At 43.2% G+C, this 25,826-nt stretch overlaps 1 protein-coding gene across 6 annotated transcripts in view; it reads left to right on the forward strand.

Moving 5' to 3' along the window:
- Window positions 1-388: 388 nt before the first annotated feature.
- AMOT (angiomotin) overlaps window positions 389-25,826 on the forward strand; it is a 72,087-nt gene continuing 46,649 nt past the window's right edge. Inside the window, exons 1-5 of one of the 6 annotated variants that reach the window (XM_036305344.1) lie at window positions 389-606; window positions 1,118-1,356; window positions 9,796-9,873; window positions 16,450-16,598; window positions 18,471-19,401. In XM_036305344.1, coding sequence (XP_036161237.1) covers window positions 18,533-19,401 — 869 coding nt within the window. In that variant the 5' untranslated portion in view covers window positions 389-606; window positions 1,118-1,356; window positions 9,796-9,873; window positions 16,450-16,598; window positions 18,471-18,532. Of the gene's footprint in view, window positions 607-938; window positions 1,357-9,325; window positions 9,468-9,795; window positions 9,874-16,449; window positions 16,599-18,470; window positions 19,402-23,089; window positions 23,207-25,826 lie in introns of those variants that run through there. The other 5 variants (XM_036305341.1, XM_036305345.1, XM_036305343.1 and 2 more) reach the window with 5 other exon arrangements.

Raw genomic sequence — 25,826 nt, forward strand, 5'->3', positions numbered from 1 at the left:
GAAGCCAAGCGTCTCATCTTTCTCTTCTCAGCAGTAGCTGGGGGAGAACGGAGAGCTAGACAATAGCCTCTTGTTTAGTTTTATTAATTTTGAGGGCGGGTGGGACAAAAGAATCCGATCGACCGCGGAAGTCACCAATCGAAAGCGAGTCCTAGGCCAGGATTCACCAACCGGTAGCTGCAAGAGAATGGTGGGTGGGACTTGCACTTCTTCAGCCTCCAGCCGGGTCGGTCCTCCCAGCCCGCCCTAGAGGCGGAGTCTCCACGGAGCCCCGCCCCCGCCCCCGCCGCCCCCGCCGGTGGAACTGCCGGCCACAGGGAGGGGGACGGGGACGGGACGTGGGGTGGTGGGAGGTAGGGGGGTGGCTAGGGGGAGCGTAGGAAGAAAAGAGGGTGCCTCGCAGAGATGCGACCTGGGTGGGGGCCTGCTGATAATAGGAAACCAGAGGGGCAGGCAAACGAAGGAGCAGAGCGCTCTCCTTCCTGCATTTTTTTAAGTAGCCTTTGCGAGAAGCTGCTTTTCAGCATTTTTAGTTATTTTTCTTCCTTTTGCTGTGGGGCGGGGAGCTGTACTGGCTCTCCCACGCGACTCCGCTCCGCTGTTGCTGTAAATAATTATTGTACTCTTTGCAGAACCCTTTCCTTCCTCCCACTCAGTCCTTGCGTAGACGCTTAGGGACACTGTAACCAAGTTGTGCCACGTTAATGAGTGAAGGACAGCGACGGCCCAGAGCTCCGGCCTGAGGGGCTGGACACCCCAGTTCAATTGTTTGAAACTTCCCCGCCCTCTGGCCCCGCCTCCCTCCCCCCCTCCCCCGCTCCCGGACCTCCGCTCCAGGGTCCAGGCAAACGCCCTCCCTTTTTTCCCGCCCTCTACTCCACCCCCTCCGTAGTCCACTCCGCCCCCCGCCCCCTCCCGCTCCTGGGCGGTCCCAGCCGCTCACCACAAGAAGAAAAGCCACCCATTCGTCCCCCTCCCCTACCTCCCATCCTTTGCCCAGGAGCTGCCTTCATCGCAGTCACGCCCCTTCCTTCCGAGGAGATCTCTGACTGCCCAAGCTGGTAGACCCCAGATTTATTCCTCCATCTCCTCTCTCTTTCGCTTCATCTTCTTTTAGTTCTCACCGCTCCCTCCACCCCCACCTCCAATCTGTCTCGCCTCCGACCATCCGCTGCTCCACCCTCCGGCCCGGTATCCTGCCTGTCCACTGCCACCAAGGAAAACCCAGAGGGAGCAGCGAAGAGGGGAGCAGCCGGGAGTCCGGGCTTCTCCCCTGCCCATCCCTGGCTTTTGGCCCGGGACCGAAGCCACTTGAACGAGCAGAGAGTCGTCACCTTGTCTTCGTTGCATTCAGGGGTAGGAGACGCCTGGTTAATTTTCGCGGGGAACTGGGGCAGAATCCATGGTGGCATGAACTTGATCGTGCCCTCGCGTGAGTCGATCTACATGCGTGTGGGGATACCCGTGTGTTCTACTTTCTTTGCAGCTGGCCATGAGTTTTTCGACATGTGCAGCAAGTTAAATCGGTTAAAAAGTGTGTGCTCCTTTCCCGTCCTGTGGAGATGCTAGTGGGTACCACAAGTTGATGGTACTTTTACTTCATTGCCTCCTGGGGTCCTTGTAGGTAGGTCTCTAGGTAATTAAGCACAAAAGAAATTAAAGACCTGAGGGAACTTGAGGTCTACATTTAGCTCAGCAGGAAAGTACGTGCTTATCTCAGATTGCTAGATGCATTCCTTCTAAATGCTTACGGTTGGGGTGGGGGCTTACACTCCCATCCCCTGGGGGCCTTGAATTCTTGAAGTCTTAAAGTCACGTAGTAACCTACAATGATACACTCTCACGTGTGTGTGTGTGTGTGTGTGTGTGTGTATGTGTGTGTGTGTTGGTGAGGAGGAGTTGCCCCTTATCTGCATTATATATATCAGTGACTAGTTTTGCAGGATCAGGCAGGTGTCTTGAGGGTCCCAAGCCTGGGACACTATGTTGCTGCTTCAACAGCAAGATGGACTTACCTACTTATGAAACTGAAGAGAAAGAAAAGTGAGATGGAAAGTGACAGTCTTTGTAGGCTGTGAGCAATCCCTGAGAAATTCACACTAATAATAATGTAATAATAATTTGCAGCAAGGGACTAAATACAATCAAATGAAAGAGGCAAGGCAAAGTTTGTGAGAAACAGCATTTCTGATCTCTAGCATGTATTTTAGAAAGAATTTTCTGCCCCCTTGGAGTGTCTAATTTAGTTCTTCGTCCTCCTCTCCCCCTCCCCCTGAGGAAGAGTGGAAATTGGGAGACATTTTAAAACTTTTTTGTATATAATCCTCTTCTCCCACTCAGAGAGAAAGATAGTTACCATGATCTTCAATAATGGAGGGCTAAGGTTATTTAAGTCTCCTTGAACTAGGCTTGTGAATACTTCTTTCTCAGGCCAGCCTTTGTGAAGCCTTCTCAGTTAGACCTTTCAGCACCCTCATTTAGTAGCTAAGAATAGTTTGAGATACCATTTTGGATGCGGGATAAATCTTCACCCATCTCCTACCTATCTCCAGTTGGCCAAGCACAGCAAACTTACAAGAATGGTGGTGTTCAAAGACCTATTACCAAGATGTCCCAGACTCATTGCTTATTCGGGAACAAACTATTGACATATTTTAAAATAATTTTGTTGGTTGATTTTAATGGGGGAAAGGAAAGCAGGAAAGGAGAGAAGGAACGCTACAGGGTGACAATTTTAAAGGCTATCATGTTTCAGATCAGCTGGGAGGGAAAAGTTGGCCTGACCAAACCACATTTTATAACTAGCCTGGGATATTTTAATAGCCAGGTGGTTCAGAGTAGTTGCATCTATTTACAGATGATAACTCAGGTCCCAGCTATTCTGTATGGGTTTATCCAGTGTCATTTACAGACACTTTATGGCACTACATCATACTTAATTTTAAGATACTTCTTTCTTTGGAAAAGTCTGGTTCTGTAAGTTGAAAGTGCTTATCCTAATTTCGTAGTCTAGATATGAAGCAAACCTCTGACCATACTTGTATGGAGAGTAACTTTTATGTAGAAGTTGTAGATCTGTTTACCTATTTAAAAGGTTTTAGATGAGAGTTAAAAAATCATATTCAATACTCTTTTGGATTTGGAAGTTGAAATGTCATTTCTGGTTTATGAAGTATGATTTATTAGACTAATGCACAGCCAAAGCTTTTTATGGAGTTGCGTTATCTGAGGTTTTGTAAAGAACGAATCAGACTTTCTAGAATGCCTTAAGAACAGTCAATTCAGAAAGCAGAGAGATGGATGCTATGACCTTGAGGTCCCATTGAGTGCCAGAATTCTAAGTGGGTACATCTGCTTCTGCGCCTCTCCTAAGAGCTCTCCCAGGGCCTGCGCCTTCTTTAAAAGGGTGTCTTTGTAATTAAGCAGCACTTCTCCCCCATCCCCCTTTCTTCCTTTGATCCAGCTCTTTAAGGCTTTTTTTTTCCCATTTGGAGACAAGAGGAATTTCCCACACTCGTCTACTCCCCTCTTAAGGTTCCTTTTCCTTTTCCCCCTAAAAAGTCCCCCCGAATTCTCAGGATGGTTAGAAGTTGTTTTGTTGGTGGTGGGGGTTACCAATGAGGATGAGTAGAGGATATATTCCCTCTTTGGAAATGCTTGTGACCAGGTAGCCTCCTCCATGGAGACTGAGCATTTGGAATGCATGAGAACAGTGTATTAGGTACTGTCTGGAAGAAATTGTCCTTTGCACCCATTAAGCCCAGCTTAAAACCACTGAAAGGAGTGGAGGAGGTGTGTGTAGTTGTGGCCAAGCCTTTTAGGATGGTAAATGGGTAGGTAAATGTTCTCAAATCTATTATATCACCTCTTACCCCCATTGGATTCATTGGGTTTGGAGATCTGCTTGACAAGTTAATTAGGTTGGGACTAAACCAATTTGTTTAGAATTGTGCTCCATTGATTTCCTGTCCCCAAGAATTTTTGTTGGTGGGTTACTATGACACATTGGCTTTAGTCTTGCTTACTTCTTCATTCCTTGCTGCCTTATGTAGACTTTGGTTCAAAATTTAGGGTCCCATCCCAAGTCAAAGGTTAGAATTTGGTCCCAGGAATGAAGACAACATTAAACAGGCAGTCCGTACTGCATTACTGTGTGCTCTGTGGTGGGTGTTGGACACCTTTTAACCCAGAGAAAGGAGGGATGTCGCCCCTTCCACTCACAACATACAAAATTTTAAAAACAAGAAAAAAGGTCATTTGCTTTATAAAATAATCTACTACAGTTTTTTGGGGGTTTTTTTGGAAAGAACTAGCTTTCCTAGTTAGTGCCTATGAACAATTACTTAATATATAAAAATTCACTATAGCTGAGCCTTCTCTAAAATATACTTATTGCAGAAAGGAAGACATTAGGCTTCTGTTGTAATAATTATTGTTTGACTTAAGTGAGAACATTAGTTGGCCTTTGAAATCTTTTTGTTGTATAGGATGGAGTTAATTGTCTAAATCATTTTGGCTTGTAATAATGCTGGCCACCTTTAGCCGTAGCCTACAACCACTTGTAGAAGGGAGCCAGTATGACTTGATGGAAATAAATCAGACTTTACAGATTTTGATAATTGTAAGGATGGACTCTCTACACCATATAGCTGAAATATTTTAATTCCAGTTACTGTATTGAAATACCTCAAAGGCACAGAAAATTACTTCAGGTAAATATCAGTGACTTTAAGAAGCTATGCATGATAAGCTTTCCTAGCAAGCTTATTGGTGAGAAGGACCTGGGCTCTTGACCCACCGCTAACTCAGTTTATCACCCTTGGCAAGTTTTCTCCTCTGTAAATTGTAAGGGTCAGACAGGGTGATTTTGAGAACCAGTCCTCAAAAGTTGATGGTTCTCAGCCCTAGCCAGTTTTGCTCAGTGGACAGAGCGTCAGCCTGAAGACTGAGGAACCCCAGGTTTGATTCCAGTCAAGGTTGCAGGTTCCATCCCTGGCCCTGGTTGGGCGCATGTAGGAGACAACCAATTGATGTCTTGCTCACATCAATTTTTCTCTCCCTCTCCTTCTCCCTTCCACTCTCCCTAAAAATCAATGGAAAAAAAATATCCCTGGGTGAGGATTTAAAAAATAAATAAAAATAAAAAGTTTATGGTTCTTTTCCTAGGCTTCAGTTTCTGGTGTGAATATGAATGAGTCCTATTAGAATGGGGTGCAACAGTTGTTAGAAATACAATCATGTAGTCATCTGGATAATTTTTAAAAGTCTGTAAGGATATATTAATATAAATGCATTCTGTTTTGTATTTAAATAACATATCTAATTTAAAAACTAAGACTCTGCCCAAAACTTGTTCGAGAATCCCATCATCCTGACAGTTCACCTGCATTCATTTTTTCTAGTTCCTTTCAGTCCTTATTTCTCAATTTACATGGATTTTACATAGAGTCATAGAAATATCCCCTGTTGCTTTTAAATAAATGACCCACCTAAGACTTATCTTTGTAAACCTGTGTGGAGGAATGAAGTCAGAACCTGACTGAATTTACATGAAGAATCCCAAATTCATTGTTTGAGAGATGAGGTGTGATTTAGGGGTGCTCATGTATCGAGCAAAACTGTTAATTCTACTCCCTTGACCTTCTGTTACTCCTCCATCATTCATTTAAAGCAAAAATAAAATGAGGGTTTACTGTTTTGTCTAAATCACTAATGATCCTCAAATCACTGTATCATGATATCCCACCAAGAGGGTACAAATTTGAGTAGACTATGAAATTTCCTGAGTGAGAAAGGGAAGTAAAAAAAAGCACAAACATTTTGTTTTATAGCTTTGAAAATAATACATTTAAATTAGACTAAAAATAGTAAGGAAACTAAGGACTTTAGACAATTAAATATAAGGTATGTAGGTGCAGCGAGGTAACCCACACATTATGGATTCTTCATCTGAGACCTTCACCATATAGTGAAAGTTCAGTTACAGGGTCCTTTAATTTTCCTTTGATAGCAAAGTTATAATATATGCATGATCTCCAGTTTTGGATAGACTCATTCCTGAAAACCAGTGGCTCATCATAGATTAGATTTCTTTAACCACAACAGGAAGGTAAAGTATGAGTTTTTAGTACTTAGTACTAAGTTCAGTGCAGGGACATTTTAAAATGATTCGTGTTCATGGGAAAATGCAGATGGATATATTTGCTAAATCTCCTAAGGTAATTTTTAAAAACATTTTTTAACTCTATTGACTGTCCTTCACATTTGTAAAGTCACTTTTACTATTGTCCCCACTCCATGAAATATCATTAGACTGTGTGACTTGAAGCTAGGCTCTGGGTTTCTCTGCCCAACCCTCTCTGACTTGCCATGTGGCCAAGGGTAAATGAATTAGCTGCTCTGAGCTCCAGTTTCCCTTCTGGGAAGCAAGGATAATAATACTTCACAAAGGTGTTTAGGCATGCTTCATATTGGGCACAAGCTTTGAGGTCATTAGAGGAAAGGTGTTTGCATGATGGCAGAGCAGGCTTATTGTAGGGTCCTGAGCAGGTGTTGACTTTTAATGAGCTTTGCTCTCTTACAGTGTCCTTTACTTCATTACCTTATTGACTACTAGAGGCCTGGTGCACAAAATTCATGCGTGGGTAGGGTCCCTAGGCCTGGCCAGGGATCAGGGCGGATCGGGGCCTTCTAGCTGCTGGCCAGCGCCTTCCTTTGTTCTGCACTGCCCCCTGGTGGTCAGCACACATCATAGTGAGCCATTGAACTCCTGAGGGGACACTTTGCCTATTAGCCTTTTATATATATATATAGATAATTGATTGTACCATCATTTGTATTATTGACCCTCTTGGCTCTTAAAATAATGAATTAAACATTTTCATTCTATGTGGTAAGTTGAAGCTCTAGTACGAGGACTGTAGCATCTCACAGGATGATGAAAATAGCTTCAAAAACACACATTAGTTGGAATGTGCCATACAGTTTAGTGAGTTCTTCAAAGCTCTTCCAGAAGATTAAAAAGAGTGAAGCAAATTTCTGTGTGTGTGTGTGTATGCGTGTGTGTGAGTGTGTGTGTGTGTTTTAAAGGAGAAAGTTTTGAGTAATATTTGCTTGTGACACATACTGATGATAGCCAGTAACTGAAACCCAGCCATTGTAGTGTTTTATACACAGCTGGTTTTTATTAATGATGGAATATTTATGCTTGCTGTACACTTCATGGCTCATTTCCATGTGTATGTCAGGACTTAAATACCCCCAAAAGCAACATTAAGATAACATTAAATATAAATGTGGCCAAGCTGGAAAGGGTGTGTTTTGGGGGGGCCTCTCTTATTCTTATTGGTGTTGCTTCAGATAACAATAACTGCCCCCCAACTTTAGGCACTGATGCCAATCTTTTTTTTCCCCCTTTACATAACCCATAGAAAACTTTATATTTTTTATCCTTTTGATATGGACAAATGATCTCCCCTCCCTTCATAATGCAGATGAAACTGATGTATGTGTTTTTTAAGAGCATATTTTCCTTGCACATGCTTCTCATTATCCGAGAGGCCTGGACTCAATCAGTAAAGGAGCAGAGAAACCACATAATTGAAAGGAGAATGACGGTGGTGCATACTTGGAATATTTGTGGGAAGGGGATTGCTGACATCAGAAAATTTAGTGGCCTGAGTGTTAACAGCATTGAAGAGAAATAAGCTTTCTGTGTTTCTGTGCATTGAGAATTATTTTTGAGGGGATAAAAATATGGGCCAGGTTTGCCATCCTTTTATGAAGTTGCCCTGGAAACTTTGATGAAGATTATAGAATAGTTCAATTAAAACCTTCCCCATTAGGAAGCTAATTAGTATATTACTTAATCATTTGGGTTGTTTTCAAGGGGCATAGATTTGCATTGAATTAATGACATTTTTTTTATGTGATAGGAAACTAAGATAAAAATCACAGATGGGGAAAATTATTTAGATTGCCTATATTGAAGAAATCTAATTTTCTCCTCATTACATTTAGGTTTTCAGTTCAGATTCTTGTTTCACTCTGTTTATATACAGTGATCACATTTTAGTTTAGTAGCCAGTTTTACTTTCTGGATCATGGGCTGTAAACCACCGCCTATTAATTTGAGTTTCCCGTATGAATTGGAAAAATATGACAAATGATAAAAAAACACTTTATTAAGGTAACATTTGTTTTTTTCTTCTATAATTAGTTTCTCTTCTCTCTCTCTCTCTGTCTCTCTGTGTGTGTGTGTGTGTGTGTGTGTGTGTGTGTGTTTGGGAGAGGCAAATTGTTTTTTTAAAAGAAAACAATTTTTGGTGCTAAGAAAATTTTGATGACCCCCTCTACCTCCAAGAACATTCTGTCTGCCTCAGGATCTCAGTTAGGCTTCCATTAGGGCAATGTGGTGATTTTTCTGACCTGGTACTTTTTGTGACTAGGCTAGCAGTTCTCCCTTGGCAGCCTGAAGGAGAGTGTTTATGATGGGAACTGGAGTGCTGGATTCCTAGCACGTTCTTTCTTCTGTACTCCACCTTTTTTAAGAGAATGAATACTTGCTCCTGAGGTTTCAGGGCCATTTGAAATAGAATAAGTGCTCAGTAGCTAAATATGTAATGTGTGTCTGTGTGGCACTCCTTTTCCCCCTAACTAGCAGGGGAAAGTCATTACAATGTTGGGCAAAAGTAGGTTTACAGTTCGTATGGAAAATAATACAATCAACTATATATATATATGGCTAATATGCAAAGTGTCCCCTCTGGAGTTTGACTGGGAGACCGGGAGTTCGATCGCTCGCTATGATGTGCGCTGACCACCAGGGGGTGGTGTGGAACAAAGGAAGGCCCTGGCCAGCAGCCAGCAGCCAGCAGCCAGGTAAGGGAGGCCCTGGCCAGCAGCTGGAAGACCTCTATGGGCCCTGATTGCTGGCCAGGCCTAGGGACCCTATCTGTGCACGAATTTGCACCGGGCCTCTAGTTACTAAATAATAATACAAGAATAAACTGATTCACATGCTCACAGCCTACTTTTTTTTACCACTCTGTATTCCCTGATGCTATACCTGCAGCATATGCCTGCCCTAGAGTTTTGGAGGGTGGACAAGTTGGTTGCATTATATGATTTGTAGTTGAACTGATTTCACCGGACTTCTTCCTGGGAAGGCAGGGACGAGATTTAGTTTCGCAATGGCAACTCAGTCAGGACAGGTTCTTGGGACTTGCAAGTCAGCATGAGGAGGAGGGGCTGACTGTGGGGAGTGACTCAGGCCCTTTGGTATGAAGATATCAAACGCTGGCTCCTGTTCATGCACCTGCTGGATGCCACACCTGTAGTCAGCACCTGAGCCCCACTCAGACACAAGGCAGATGGGGCTCCCTTCCAAAGGGGTACAGCAAAACAGGGAGTTCCTAATTATGTTAGTGGAGCACCACTGCACATTATATTTAGCCGTTCCAGCATTGGTAAGGGGAAACATCTTAGATATTTTCTTGTAGGTGCAGTTCACTAGCTTGCTCAAGATACTGTTGGAGCCCTGAGGGAATCTGCTTTCCTAATGAATTTCTCTTGTGAACTGTCCTCTTAAAAACTGAAGAGTCAGTTCTGTAGAGGTTTGTGTGTAGTAACTCAACACAGGGCAGGAAGTCATAATACCTGGATTCTTATCCTGGTCCCACCAGTGGGCCACAGTGAAACCTTGGTCAAATTAGTTGTCATTAGCTATCTGTCCTGGACCTAAGCTTCTGCAGTTGTAAAATAGAATTAATCACATCTGCCTTTATTTCCTCACAGAGCTGCTGAGAAGGACAAATAAGATAACAGAAGTGAAAGAGCTTTTGTCTCCTTAGAAGAAAGACTGAGAAACTAAAGGTAATAGTATTATTGTTATTGCTAGTATATCTTTCATCCCTTTTCTTTTTTTTGTTGTCTCTAGCAAAGTCTTTGGGAAGTTATTTACTCACTATGCAATTATTAAGCATAATTTATGTACCAATTAAAGGTTTAGGTGTTAAGAATGACACAGAAGAAAAGCTTGCACTCAGCCCGTGCCCTCTAAGATCTTGCAGTCTAACAACTTCCATTTCTGGCTCAACATATTAAGTGATTTCTGTGTCGGTACTTAGAAACTTAAAGGACATGAATGAACTTCTTTTTTCTTTGCATTGCAAATGGGGACTTCCATTCCTGGAGCAGTGTATTCCAAGGTTTAGAGTGAAGGTGTAAGGGGAAGGAGGGGGAGCCATAGGTAAATAAAGGAATTTCTTTCGCATGCGCACAATTGCCAAGTACCTGACCCTTGCTCACTTTTTTCAGGAGCCCAACTTAGTTTCATCTTTGATTCTAGTCTGCTCCTACTCTATGTGATCCAGCCCACTCTTTGACCTTAGCTGTTATCCATATGCTAATGACTCCCAAAGATATATCTCAACTTATCTTTGACTCCTCCCTTTCCAACTTCTCTATAAGCAAGTCGGTTATCAGATTACATGTCTCCTACTCAGCTCATAGGTCTGTTCCTCTGTGAAGCTTTGCTCAGGTGGCTCAGAGGTTTTTGCAGGGTTCTCTGTGTTACCAGAGTTACCTGCTTATACCTCTGGTTTCCTGTTGGATTGTGCCCCAATGCTTGAGTGGGAGCTCCTTGAGGACTGGACTATTTTATTTCTCTCTCTCTCTCTCTCTCTCTCTCTCTCTCTCTCTCTCTCTCTCTTCTCTCTCTCTCTTCACCCTAGGACTTTTGCAGTTTCTGGCTATAGTTAAGTGCTTAATAAATGTTTGTGGAAAATATGCTTTGATAAGTGTTCTAATAGAGATATATACGAAGTACAGTAGAAACTGTGAGGAGAGAGAATTAATTTTCCATATTGAGCAGAGTTGGGGGCAAGGGGAAAATGGACAAAGATTAGGGGAAAACCTTCAAGGAGGTGGAAAGCACTGTTCTCTTTTGAGAATTTTCACTAAGCAGCCCAGGAAAGATGCCTGTTGTGTCTGCTCTTGCTAAGGCATCTCTGGCCTGTTTCCTCCCCTGCCTTAGGACTGGATGACTTTTATGGTCGAGTCTGCAAATAAACCTCTGACTACATAACACCTTGGCCATTTAAGACAGATGCCACTTAGCCATATAATATTAAACAGGGCTGACCCTAAATGTGCCACCTTAACTGTGGCTGAAAATTAGGGGTACACAGTCACATTGGTTATCTATGCTTAGTTCTATATAGCACAATACCCTGTCAAATATATTGAATATTGATATTGGAAAACTAACCAATTTAATTCTGAGAATTTAGCACATGGGGTCACTAGAACTGAATGTCTTCAAGCTGACTGTCAGATCTTTCCAAGGGCAAAAAATGAAACATGATATAAGCCATTACAGGCCATGAACCTATTCTCATCCACCTGATACTTTTACTAATGAGCTTCTTGACTGGGTGGCAATTTGGGACAAGTGCATGCAAGCTGGATTCACAAGGGAGTCCACATTCCACTCTGCCATTTTGAAAGTCACTGGGATACTACACTGCTTCTCTTGGCTTCTTTCCCTCCCAGGAGTCCTGCTCTGCCCTGGTGGAGAAGTGGGAGCAGGATAACTTTTCATTAAATGAAGGAGAGATTTCATGGGACTTTGATGTTTTGCTAGTTTTATTTTTGTTTAGTGGGTTGTCTAAAAACATTCATGCTCCTTGACCATTAATTTTACTTTTGGGATTCTATCATTAGGAAACAATCCAAAATATTGAAAAAGGCCAAATCAAAAGATGTTTTTATAACATTATTTAGACTAGAACAAAATTGAAAGCAGTTTAAATGTCTGAATAATTGGAAAATGGGTAAGTGAATTTTGATACACTCATTTAATGGACTATTACACAGTCATTGCAGTGTTTGTTATGAAGTCTATGCTTCAACATGGAGAAAGTGTTTATGATAAAGTGAAATGTAGCATCCAAAATTACATGTACATTCATATTTCATTGCTTTGCAAAAACACAAGTATACAAAGAAAAGAACGAAAGGAAATATTCTATAATATTAACAATGTGTGGGTTGAGTTGCTAGGATTATGAGTGATTTTTTTTCTGTTATAAATATTTGTGTGTTGTGCTTATATTACTTGTAAAATAAGTAAAAATAAAAGTGAGTAGTATGCCATTGAAAATAGGATATTGGTAAAGTAGATAGCTTCTGGGTATATTTTTAAACTTTTCTCAGTTTATACTCAATATGATTTTATGGATTGCTTATATTCTTTCTGAGGCAAGAAGAAATGGGATGTGATGGTGTGATATATTTATTCCTCCCTTGAAATGGCTATGTGTGGAGCAAGGTGGAGGGGTGGTGGCAACAGTATTTTTCTTGTTACCCAGTATTTCACTGCTCATGTACATTTTAGGGTTAATCGCTTTTGTTGGCTGTTCACATGTTCAACTTAATTGATCTATAGTACAGAAACATAAAACTGGGACCAAATTGACCACACCTTTGAGTTGCCGTCTCAGAAACAGATAACTGATACTGATCCTCAGTAAGATTTGGAAATGCCAAGGTCTTACTGTGGTTCTTAAAATAAATTTCTAACCTAATCTAGATTGAGGAAGAGCTAGGAGCAAAGAAGTGGGGCTGACTCAAAGCCTTTTCTTAAGCTAGTACTAGACTTAAGTAACAGTAAGTACCAAGTCATTATGATGTTGACAAGACCTACAACAGGGGCCTGGAAATATTGATCAGTGGAGGTTCCTGCTACTCCCCGACCTATCTGCATATCTTGGCCTACAGAGGAGCTATTGTGTAAGGTCCTTCCACCATACTTCTAACTAAACACAACCCTCTCACCTGTTTGGATCGCCCCATTATCATTTTACTTGTAATGGAGTTGAAAAATTGGTGGTAGCATTAAGCCCCATTCATAGTCTTTTAAAACTAGAGTCAATTCAATTTCATAAATATTTATTAAGCATCTTCTATGTATAAACTAATATGCTAGATAATATATTTTAGTGGAAGGACTGTTCCCTTTGGAGTAATAAAACCTGTATTCTGGCCCTGGCTCTGACCCCTTTTAAGCTCTGGCATCTTCATCTATAAAAAGGGAGGGTTGGACCACTGGATGGTCTCCCAGGAGTCTTTCTTCCAACATTCACTGATTTAAGGACCTCTGCACACAAACTGAGTTGCAAATAAAGATTTTACAAAACCAACCTTACTTTATAAAATTGCAGAGCCTTCTAGAAAAAAAAGCCAGTTTGAAATAATAATATTAATAGCTAACTTTTACTGAGTCTTTACTGTGTACCAGGCTCTGTGTTTATACTTTACATGGATTATCTCCCTTCAGCTTTATAAAACTCTATGAGGCATGAGCACTGTTATTCCTATTTTGCAAATGATGAAATTTGAAACTTGGGGATGTCAAGAGACATGTATCAGGTAAGTTAGTAAACCATAGATCCAGAATTTGAACTTGGATAGAGTAACTCTAGGCCCTGGTTCTTAACCATGGTGTTTATACTGCTTGCCCATTATCCATCGAAAGTTTAGGGCTAACCTGCAAAGGGACCATTGTTTCTTACCTCCCAGAGGAAGTGAATTAGTATCCTGAGTTGCAAGATTATTGGGAAAGGTGTTCCCTAGGACACCTCAGGCCACAATATGGACCAACCAGAGAGGACATGAGAGAATTCAGTGGGCCATTTTTCCTTTCTTTGTGTGGGAGGGTGTGTGCATGTGTGCGTGTGCATGTGTGTTTTATGCACAAATATGTGCATGCAGGTACACGGAAAACTTTGAACTGGCTTATTTCCAGAGAACTGGAAGTAAAATTGTATGAACAAGTTGACCAAGATTTAGCAGAGAAACAGGTTTCCTAGACTTGATTCTTCATTGTGGTTGGTGGAGTGAGGGGTGGGGGCAGAATAGGAGGAGTTAGAAGGGACAAAGAGAAGATCTTACAGGCATATTTTAAAATTTATTTGAAGGGTGGGAATTTGGCCACCTTGTCATGTTGATTTTCTGGGACTTGGGTTGGGAAACATCTGGGCTCTCACTAATGTATTTTGGCTCAATCTCTCAGGTATACTGGGAGAGGCCAATGACTGCAAATGGAGTAAGAATTTAGCTTGGCCTTGCTGACCTGTTGTTATTACAGAAGAGTTGAATATATAGATTCAAATTGCATTTTTTAAAGAGAGAACCATGGATATCCTTTCTTCCCCTATCAAATATCCTCAGGGACAGTCTGCTTGTCCAGGAGAAACAAGGTTATTTTATTGATTGAGGATGATGTCAGACCCCTGACAGTTGGGGTGATTAAATCTGTGGGCAGATTAAAGATTTAAGAGTTCATACTATTTTAGTTCTTGCACATGAGACAATAATATTTTCCTTTCCTTTCTCTAATAAATAAATGGAGTAGTGTTTTCCTTTTTATGTGACTCTTAATATGTAGATGAACATAAGTTCTTTAAGAAGCAATCAGCAAACTGGAGAGAAATCAGCAAAGCTTTTTTTCTTAGGCTGAGTTCTTTTCCTCTTTTAAACAGAAACAAAAAAGTCCAGGGGGCGGGGTTATGGGGAGGGACAGTCTGTGTCCAGTTGACTTAAAATGATTTGAGTTTTGAAAAGGATATGTAAGAGAGAGGACAAAATTAAGGAACAAGAGTAAGACTTTGGACAAGTAAAGTTTTTGTGGTGAGGAGCTGGGCATTAGAAGCAAGCCAGTCAAGACTGGCATGAAGAATCTAAATAGTACTGGCAAAGAATTGTATGGTGGTTTCTCTCCAGGGGTCCAAGTTTAGAAGCCTTGGGCTGTTTTCTGTGTGTTTCAGTTAAAAAAAAAAAAAAAGACAACTTTTTTGTTCAGAATTGGACAACAGAAGCACAGGGGTTATTTACCATAGCTCTGTTAATAGTCCAGCTTTGATTCCAATTAGAAGTTGTTCCTCTCTTTGAAATTAGGGGAGACACCCCAAAATAATTACCTTGCAGATGGGAGATGCTTTTGCTTTCGATTGTGATTACACGTTGGGCCAAAACAAGATGGAAAGGCAAATTTCCATGTTTTCTCACTCTATATCTGTTCATTTTATTTTTGGCAACATGGCAAGGAAATAATGTTAAATTAATCACTGCGCGGTTTTGTGGATTTTTAAAAAACTCAGATGTTTTGGACATGCTCCCGAAATACAGAGATGCTTGTGTGCTTCTTTTGCATTGCCCTGCTCCACGAACAGGTGTCTCTGGCGCAGATGAAAGCCTTTCCTTTAAGTGATATGAGTGAGTCGTGCCGAAGACAGGACAGAAAATAAAAATGTGGATCATCTGCATGCCACCTAAACACAAACTCTTCAGTTTGATAACCATTTTGGTTGGACCTGAAGGGCCTTTTCTGAGGGTCAAAGCAGTAATTAGAAATGGGGACTATCTCAAACCCTTACCTGGTGGGTGTTTGCAGTTAGTCTTGCCTTTCCTTTTCGGAGACACCGGGGCTGTGGAAGTGCTGAAAAAGCAAGTGGAGGCATCTTCTTGAGGGAGAGGGGTTGCTGCTATGCATTGAGAAGGGCAGTTGCCTTTACTGCTCCAGGAAGCATGGATGGGCCATCGATCAGATTGTAAGCTCTGTGAGGGCAGGAACAATATGTTGTGTGTCTGTTGTATTCCTCTAGCAGGAGGCTGGAGAGTATCTGGAATAGCGAGTATGCAATAAATACTTAATGACTTGGGTAAAAAGGAGTTTGGGATTGCTTCTGCCCAGCTGAGTCTGTAGCAGTTGAATTGGGAGTTCCACTGCACATTTATATTTGACCAAAAACCTGCCCTCTGATGACCGCCTTTTTTCTGGGATGCGGGGCCTCATTCACCTGTCCTGCTACTGATAGCAATCGAAAGGAAACACCCTAAAGGTGACTGTGGTTATGGCTTCTGTCATCACCCATCATTTCAACTCAGAATTGAAGCAGTGGCTTTTGGGGCTGTGAGGCTAGAGCAGCCATGGGCAAACTACGGCCCGTTTGAAATGAATAAAACTAAAAAAAAAAAAAAAAAAAGACCGTACCCTTTTATGTAATGATGTTTACTTTGAATTTATATTAGTTCACACAAACTCTCCATCCATGCTTTTGTTCCGGCCCTCCAGTCCAGTTTAAGAACCCATTGTGGCCCTCGAGTCAAAAAGTTTGCCCACCCCTGGGCTAGAGCAGAGCAATCTCCCAGTCTCAGACCTGGACATTTCCATCTCCTGGAGACTGGCCGATCTCCTGAACATATTGCTGGATGGTGACATTTCTTTCTGTCTTGGTGGAAATGGATCCTGCCACTCATATAAAAGGCAAGCACATGGGAGGACAAGTCATTCCCTTGGAAGGACTGGTTTGGTTAACAGTTGGCCATTGGTGGCAAAATAGAAACGACGTTTTTATTTCTCCTCCCTCCCCCTCCTGAACATTTCAGAGTGACCACTGGTTGGACTCTTGGCGGCGCTTAACCTGAACCTGAGTGTTAGGGGAGAGGGAATCTGCCGTTGCGGTTTCTGGAGCTGCTCATAAGCAAGAATTCCCTATCCTGATCAAGGCTTTAAGCCTAAAAGAAAGCAGAAATAGGTATGGATCACCAATGTGTATGTGTGCCTGTGTGTGTGCAAGCCTGTGTGTGTGCAGGGTGGGGTGGGTGTGGAATGGGAGGGGGTGGTGTACTTACTCTTCAGGATCTGGGGTAGCTCAATGTCTGGATTTCATTGCCTTGCAAGAGGGGTTTATAAGTGATTTTTCTGTGATCATACATACTCCTGTTTCCATTTTTTGAGAAAGGAAAAGTGGTTTGGCAGTCATTTTTCCAGTTTCAGGCACTAACAGAGATTTATATGTTATATTTCTCAGCCTATCAGAAAATCCCAATCTGACAGTTTAAAGACAAGAGTCCCAGTGGGTCACTGGGAGGGAGGGAGGGAAAGGGAACTTGAGGGCAGTTTGCTCAGCCCCTTGGTGTGCTCTTCCCCCAAAATATGATTAATGAGATTTAATAAGGGCCTTTGGAAGGTTAGCTACTCTATACAATAATTAGAAACCAGGTAGCATAATGATGCAAGAAGTGCGAGAGGAGAGAAGATGACTGTTCTCTATCTATCATACACGTCTTTGGGTCACTCCCTGTAAGACTAAGGGAAAGGGGGTCATGTTTTCAGAGGCTATTTAATATAGAAATCAGGGCCTTTTAACCAGGATTTCAGAGTTCTCATCTAGGAACCCAAGGGTGGATTAGGTTGACCTTTATTGTAATTTTTTGTGTGACGTCATGTCCATTATCCAACACTACTTAAGATCCTTAGAGTGAAAGTTTCATTATTGAGCATTAGTATTAAATTATAGTATATAACATGAGAGACAGATTCTGTCCAAAGATTTTTTGAGCCTGTAATGAGTTTATATGCATTACTTACTATACTGTGCAGAGAGAGAGACAATGTAAGAGGTCACCTATATTAGTTTTGAGGTTGGGGACTAGAAGATAAGAAAAGAGGAGTCAGTTGTTTAGATTACCCTGTAAAACCATGGCATGCTTAGAATTTGAATCTTGAGTTGTCTTACTACTGATGTTTCACTCAATCCATATTACTTCCTTAAGACGAATTAGTTGGGGGGGGGGGGAGTATTATAATTATACCATTTCCAGAAGGATAACCTTTAAAATTTTCAATTTCTAAATGCTGTCAGAGGCCCTCTTAAATGAAAGAGGGTTTTCCCTTAAGCACCCAACAACAACAACAACAAAATCTCAAAGACAATTCCTGGATGGCTGAAAGAAAAACTTATCAATAACAATGATTCCAAGCCCTTCTCTTACTAAGCCAGGGAGCATCCAAAATGGACAATACAGAAAGGATTCCTTTTAAAAAAATATGTTTCAGAGTTTTATGAGATCACAGAAAATGATATCCATCGAGCAGGGATCATTTCTATCTGGTGCAAGCCAAGCTCTCATCACCCTTTATGTATTTACTTATTATTTGGCATTTTATAACTCCCTTCACATGCTGAACTGCTTTACAGATCCTGTCTACGGGACAACTTCTCTCCACTGTCTTGCCCCCACTGCCACATCTGTATTTTTCATTGAAATAGAAAACAGAGAGATGAACCTTGTAAGTAAGGTCCTAGGATAATTGCCCTCTCTGATCACCCTACTTGACTGCTCCAGATTTGTCCTGTCCTCTTCAGAGTTAAGTCAAGATTAAATATTTAACCCATGCTAAAAGTGAAAGAGGAAACAGAGAGCTCTTATGCCTCCAAGTTCCTCCTCATATCAATGCTAGAGTCAGGAGTCACCAACAATTAATCTATTAATTCTAGATTCAATTCTCTACTTTGTATCTGCAATGGAATCCTCACCCCCCCTCCCCCAATACTCATTTTTCCCCTTTAGAGGAATGATTTATCCATCAATTGGGTGTTAAGCTTCCTGTTTCCCCTTCCTAGGTCAAGGGCAGCCCAGGTGCCCAATTTCTCTCTCTCTTCACAAGGCACCACCAGCAATAGAGATGAGAAATTCTGAAGATCAGCCAAGTGGAGGAACCACGGTGTTGCAGCGTCTGCTACAAGAGCAGCTTCGCTATGGCAATCCTAATGAGAATCGCAACCTGCTTGCCATACACCAGCAAGCCACAGGGACTGTCCCTCCTTTCCCCAGTGGCAGTGGAAACCCAGGTCCTCAGAATGATATGTTGAGTCCCCAAGACCATCACCAACAGCTTGTGGCACATGCTGCTAGACAAGAACCCCAAGGGCAGGAAATTCAGTCAGAAAATATCATGATGGAGAAGCAACTTTCCCCTCGAATGCAGAATAATGAAGAACTCCCGACCTATGAAGAAGCTAAGGTCCAGTCCCAGTACTTTCGGGGCCAACAGCATGCCAGTGTTGGAGCTGCCTTCTATGTCACTGGAGTCACCAACCAGAAGATGAGGACGGAGGGACGCCCATCAGTTCAGCGTCTCAATCCTGGGAAGATGCACCAGGATGAAGGACTCAGAGACCTTAAGCAAGGACATGTCCGCTCTTTGAGTGAACGACTAATGCAGATGTCATTGGCCACCAGTGGAGTTAAGGCCCATCCACCTGTTACCAGCGCTCCACTCTCTCCACCACAACCCAATGACCTCTACAAGAATCCCACAAGTTCCAGTGAATTCTACAAGGCCCAAGGACCTCCCGGCCAGCATAGCCTGAAGGGCGTGGAACACCGAGGCCCCCCACCAGAGTATCCCTTCAAGGGCATGCCACCCCAGTCTGTAGTGTGCAAGCCCCAAGAGCCAGGGCACTTCTATAGTGAGCATCGTCTGAACCAGCCAGGGAGAACAGAGGGGCAACTGATGAGGTATCAGCATCCCCCTGAGTATGGAGCAGCCAGGTAAGAGAGCTCCCTTTCTATGATTTCTGACCTCCTCCCCCAGCCAGCTTCTGCTGTGTGTTAGAAATCTTAAGGGAAGGAGTGGGCCAGTGTTTGGTATAACAGACTCTGCAATGCATGGCTGGCCCCTGACTTAGTAAATTTCCTGTCAACCTGAATTTCTAGCCATAATTAGTACTGTATTAACATTCCCTGAACTTTATAGGTTGAATATGGCCTCAACTGCCTAGTGGATGAACAGGAGCACAAATCTTGATTTCAGCAGCTATTTGCTGTCCTGTCTTCTAGGATATTGAAAGAAGTGTCAGTGTTCATCTTGTGAGTTTTAAGCCCTTCCTTTAGGAGCAGAAGCAAGTTATCTTGGACTTAAAGTTAGTCTGGAATATCCTATCACTTCTACTTATCCTCCTCTGCAAAACTCTCATCACATATTTTTGTGAACACATCTTTCGGAGGAATTATTGTGATTCTTTTGGACACTAAACAAACACCAAAATGTTATTGTGGGGGAACATGCAGGTTCAAAATATAACTTGTCTTGTACTTCCTTTCAGTTTATGAAATCTGGATTGCTTCATCTTTCTTCTGTAGAGACTTTGTTAGTTACCTGTTGTGTTTTTAAGCATGTAATTTAAATTCACGTCATCCTAATATATAAAACCCTGGGTCCTAATGACTGGTAAGGATCAAGGCTAGACCAACTGGAAGTCAGTCCTGCAGTCAGCGATGGGTTGCACTGACTGCTGAGGGGACTGCGAATCAGGGCCAGAGAGAGGCCTGAAGAGAGAAGCAGGGACTGATCTGTTCCCTCTGTGGCAGCTTTTGATCAGCACTTGCCTCTCTCTTTCTCTCCCAGTCTGGCCAGCAGCCACGCTTCCATTTCTCTCCAGGCCTCCACCAGGGCTGTTGATTAGCCCCACCTTTCTGATCAGGCCACATTGATAGGTCCAGAGACACTGACTGGCATAGAAACCAACCAATCAGAACAAAATCTGGGTCAACTGTGAAGAGCCAATGGCTGCCTAGGAGGCGGAGCTTTTGACGTTGACTGGCATAGAAACCGACCAATCAGAACCAAATTGGCTGGCAGAGGAGGGCAGTTGGGGGTGACATCAGGCCTGCAGGGGAAGGCCGTTGTGGGGAGATCAGGCAGGCAGAAGCAGTTGGGGTCGAGATCAGGCCAGCAGGGGAGGGTAGTTACAGGTGATCAGGTAGGCAGGCAGAGACAGTTAGGGGCAATCAGGAAGGCAGGCAGAGGGATTAGGGGCAATCAGGCAGGCAGGCAGGTGAGCAGTTAGGAGCCAGCAGTCCCAGATTGTGAGAGGGATGCCCGACAGTCGGACATCCCTCAAGGGGTTCCCGATTGGAGAGGGTGCAAGCTGGGCTGAGGGAACCACCCCCTCCATGCACGAATTTTGTGCACTGGGCCACTAGTATTATATATAAGTTTTGGTCAGATGCTAAAATGTAGAAGACAAAATACACCCATGACTTCTCTACCATTTGACCTTAGTTCAGGAGTATTGTTTTATATATTCAGTTCTTCCTAAATACTCAGGTGGGCAAAGGTAGGTTTATAGTTGTGAGTACTTGAAACACATAATTTATTCTTTTATTATTATTTATTAATTATTGTATTATTTATTTGTATTATAACTATAAACCTACTTTTGCCCAATCATGTATAGTTTTGATTTATTCAAGGGCCCATTGTATCAACCATATATTATGATTTCATTATGCAATTCATTATTTCTGTTATTGCTATTGGAATAATGTCTCTGATTAGTAGTATTTCAGTATATGGGCAACAGTGATGGAAGTTACACGGTATTCCTGCCCTGTTACCATGGGTAATTATGGGTGGCCTTGTGGTTTGAAGTGCCTGGACCTAGGGTGGCCTTTTCCTTAGGGGGCCCCCACACTAGGCTTGTGAATCTCTTTGATGTCTAACTCTTTGCCTCCTGCCTCCTTCTTACTGCTTTGGGAAAAAGCCTCTTGGCTTAAAGTTCTTCATTGGATGACTGTGGAGACAAGGCAGTCAAGGTGTGGAGTTAGAGGTAAGGTGAGAGAATGCACCTGGCATTTCCTGGTATTTCATTATTTTCCCCTTCCAGGTTCATTTTTTAGCCAGAGACAATTCACTTTGGGCTCCACCCCTAACTTTGCCAGTTTAGGATTTTTTTCCCTTAACTCTTCCGTGCAGCTTTTAGAGGGCAGGAGCCTAAGTTCTGATAAGTGGCTTGGAACAGGAAATGGGGTAACGGACAGGGCCCTTCCGGTTTAAATGAGATCAAGAACCCAATTCCCATCTGTTCAATGAAGCGGAAGACCCAGGGAGGGGTTGGTCTGTTGGACTGCTTAGCTTAGTGGAAACCCGTCCAAGCCAGCAAAATGTCAATGAAGCCAGGGTTTTTGTTTTGTTCTTCCCATTAGTATGGAAAGAGTCTGTGGGACTCCCTACCGTATGTGGATGGGCTGACGTTGGTCGCCTTGTGGGAGGGTAGTGTGTTGGCTGGAGTGTGGAGCAGAATCCAAAGCCCCACTCAGCACATGGCCCGCCTCCCCAGGAAAGCTATTTTCAGAACTCATTCACCAGTATTGTTCGTGATCTGAAATGGCTCCCACAGTGTTTGAAGCTAGATGGAAAAGTCCTTTGATCTGCCTAAATAAATAATAAGGAACCCAAAGAGGGATTTTTGTTCTTCCCATACTGATTAAACCACCAGAAAAATGTAGCTGCATCTGTTTTACAGGAAGATACTTGTATTTTCTCCTCCCTCCTACATTATCTGTAGTTCTATCTTCCTGTCACCAAAAGCAATAGAGTTCATGCTACTTACCCTCTTTTGAGCAGTATTTTAAGAGACAGGTTTGTTCTAACATTTTTTTCTTTTTCTCTATGGGATAGGAACAGGGTGCTTGATATGCTCAATGAATAAATAACAAAACTTAAAAGATGCTCTGTGTGAAGTTTGGGTCTGCATCAGAAAAATTCAGGCAATAAAATGTTTGCAGGGCATGGGACTAAGGAGTGGCACCTATTGACAAATTGCTGGCAGGGGGGAGGTAGTTGAATTGCTTTCCTGAAGTGTACACTTTCAAGTGGTGACACATTTGTCCTCCTTATTTGCTTTAACAGTTTGTGAATACCTTTCCAAGTAACTGCTGTTAGCACCAAACAATTAGAAGACTAAATTCCTAGTTTTTAATCCACAAATTACAGATAGGGATGCAAAGCAAGCTCTTTGAACAAATTGCTGTTCAAAAAACCTTTGTTTCCCTTTCAAGGTGCAGTAAAATGCTAAAGATTTGCTGTTAAAATGAACAAAATATTATAAACAATCTTTTTATTACTTCATCTTCCCTATACCCTCCTCCCCACTTAAAAAATAAATATCCTGAATGCTCAGAACTCCAGATGGGAAACAAAGCCAGGGCATGTGAAGAATTAAAAATTCTCTGAATCTTTTGTCTTTGTAAGTGCTGAGCCTTTTCTGCATTTGGGGTTTTTACATTTATCAACTGCTTTTAAAAATTAAATCTTCTCTGTTTGTAAAGCAGCCACCTCCTTTTAATTGTTGAAATTGTGCCCAGATCTGAGGTTTCTTGAAATCCTTGTTTAGTGGAATCTAAGGGTGACCTAACTCTGTAGTTCAGAGCAGAGCTGGTTGTGCAAGAGAAACAATCAAGAATTTGCAGCCCAGTCCAGGATTCACAGCTTCACTACCACGGAGCCTGGGAAAGGCACCGTTTCTGTGGGGAGACTAAATTGGGTTCCAGGCTGTTGGTGGCACCTGCTCTGGTGAGAGTATAAGTGTGGGCTTGCACACGTGTGGGCCAGGAGTGTGCAGTATGTGTGTGTGTGTGTGTGTAGTATGTGGCAGGGGAGGGCAGGGGCTTCCAGTTAGTGAGGTATCAGGGTGGAAGGTGGTATGTCAACTCAACGGACCGGTTTTTGCTTTTCTTTTGTGTCTTTGCAAAGCTGTCTGTCTCTGGGAGGGAGTGCTGCCTGCTTGGGGGGATGCTGATTTTGGCCATTGGCCTCTGTCCTGCATATATACCCTTTCCCCTTTTCCACAGAACACTAGAACCAGGTTGTCTTAGGAAGGGGCAGAATGAAGGGAGGGAAGGGGCAGGGATGCAGGTCAGGGCTTCCATGAGATCATGTGATTCTATTGTCTGCTGGCAGCTTATTCCTGGTTAATATGTCAGTGGGGAGTGATTCATGCTGCGGTGCTGGGGTGAGTGCCGCTTACCCAACTAGCAGCTTTATTATTGCTATTACGCTTATTATTTAGTCTCAAGTGTGTTTTTGCTTCCTCTGACATCCTCCCAGCTCTCCCCTACCCCTGTCATTCCTCAGTCCCTTCCTCTCAATGGAAACTTCACAAGAGTGTTAATACTGCCCTGTTTTTTTTGTGGTGGGTGGATGCTGGAGCCCAGATGGAGTTCGTTGGCTGGAGGGCTTTCTCTCTCCTTGCAACTGCCCAAGCCTTGCTTCATGTTTGCAAACCTGCCAGGGATGGACTGCTTTGGTCTTCCCAACATCACAGTGCACTGAAATCTGCTTCTGTTTCCAGCCTGGGGAACCTGAGGGGCAACTGCCTTATCTCGTAGGCAGTGCCCAGAGTTATGGCCAGGGCCACTACAGTCCTGGGCTTATTTGACTCTGGTGACTGCTTTTCACAGATCTTGTGGTCTTCTCCTTTCTGAGGCCTCCAGAAGGCCATGAGCTGTTCAGGGCAAGGAGGGGCCTTTCAGCTTCCAGACAGGAGGGGGACCAGTGGACATTCTGTTTAAAGGAGAGGACTGGGTTGCTGATGGCACCCAGGGGAGCTGGGAGGAGGAAGCCCCGTTCAGAACTGGGCATTCAGTCTTTTATATTTTTTTAAAAAAATTTTTATTTTTAAAAATTTTTTTATTGTTTAAAGTATTACAAATAGTAGTACATATGTCTCCTTTTTTTCCAATTGACCTTCCCCCAGCCTTCCCTACCCTCCGGCACATGGGCATTCAGTCTTTAAAAGAGAACACATCCCAGGCCTTGGGTTTCCAAATCCTGACAATGAGGATGGAGGTTAATATGCTTGTTTTTCCCGTAAATTTTGAGAGTTGGATGGGAGAACATGAAATATAAGCCCCTCTTTTCTACCCAGGATATCCAATAGCCCCAACAAATTCCAGGACATTAAATTTATATATAAATTTAAGATTATCATCTTATCTAATAAAGAGGGTATATGTAATAATAAAGATGGCTGCGCCCACAGCGGAGGCAGGGATTCCATAACACAAGATGGCTGTGCCCACAGTAGAGGCTGAATTCCTGTAATGAGCCTTAACGAGCAATCAGCAGGGACCTGAGGCTGCGTGGTGCTGGGCCAGGGCAGGGGACCTGATGCCGCGCCCCCCACCTGGCGGGGCTTGACGGGGGACCTCAAGGCATGCCCCCACCCTGGTGCTGGGCCAGGGGACCTTAGGCTGCACCCCCCCACCAGGCGGGGCTTGACAGGTATGGATCTTGCCCAGTGGGGTTGGGGCCAGCCGGGTCTGGGTCTCGTGTGATTTTGAGGCACATGTGGTTGGGCAGGGATTTGACTCGGTCCCACAGCATGCCCCAGACTCTGACAGGAGGAAGATTTTCATATACATTTTACTAATTTTCTTTCATCTCTGACACTTCTATTATAGAGGGCAAATAGCAATATAAAATATTTCCTCTAATTAATTCCCTTTTAATGTGCACGAATTTTGTGCACCAGGCCACTATTCTATACTAATAAAAGGGTAATATGCTAATTAGACTGGACATCTTCTGAACAAAGCCACGGTGGCAGGGGCCAAGGCAGAGGCAGTTAGAGGGCGATCAGGCCGACAGCGGGGAGCAGTTAGGGGGCAATCAGGCTGGCAGGCAGAGGCAGTTAGGGGCAATCAGGTCAGCAGACAGAGGTGGTTAGGGGTGATCACGTGGGCAGGGGAGCAGTTAGGGGCATCAGGCCGGCAGCCAGAAGTGGTTAGTGGTAATCAGGCAGGCAGGCAGGTGAGCAGTTAGGAGCCAGCGGTCTCGGATTGTGAGAGGAATATCTGACTGCCAGTTTAGGCCTGATCCCTGCAGTCGGACATCCCCTGAGGGGTCCTGGATTGGAGAAGGTGCAGGCCAGCTGAGGGACACCCCCCCCCATCCCCATGCATGAATTTCATGCACCAGGCCTCTAGTATCTATCTATCTATCTATCTATCTATCTATCTATCTATCTATCTATCTATCATCTATCTATCTATTTATATGTATACTAGAGGCCTGGTGCACAAAAACTTGTGCACTTGGGCGGGAGGGGGGGTCCCTCAGCCCGGCCTGTGCCCTCTCGCAGTCTGGGACCCCTCGGGAGATAACGACCTGCTGTCTTAGGCCTGCTCCCGGG

The sequence above is a fragment of the Myotis myotis genome, unplaced genomic scaffold (assembly GCF_014108235.1).
Source record: "Myotis myotis isolate mMyoMyo1 unplaced genomic scaffold, mMyoMyo1.p scaffold_m19_p_4, whole genome shotgun sequence".
In the NCBI taxonomy this organism is placed as follows: Eukaryota; Metazoa; Chordata; class Mammalia; order Chiroptera; family Vespertilionidae; genus Myotis; species Myotis myotis.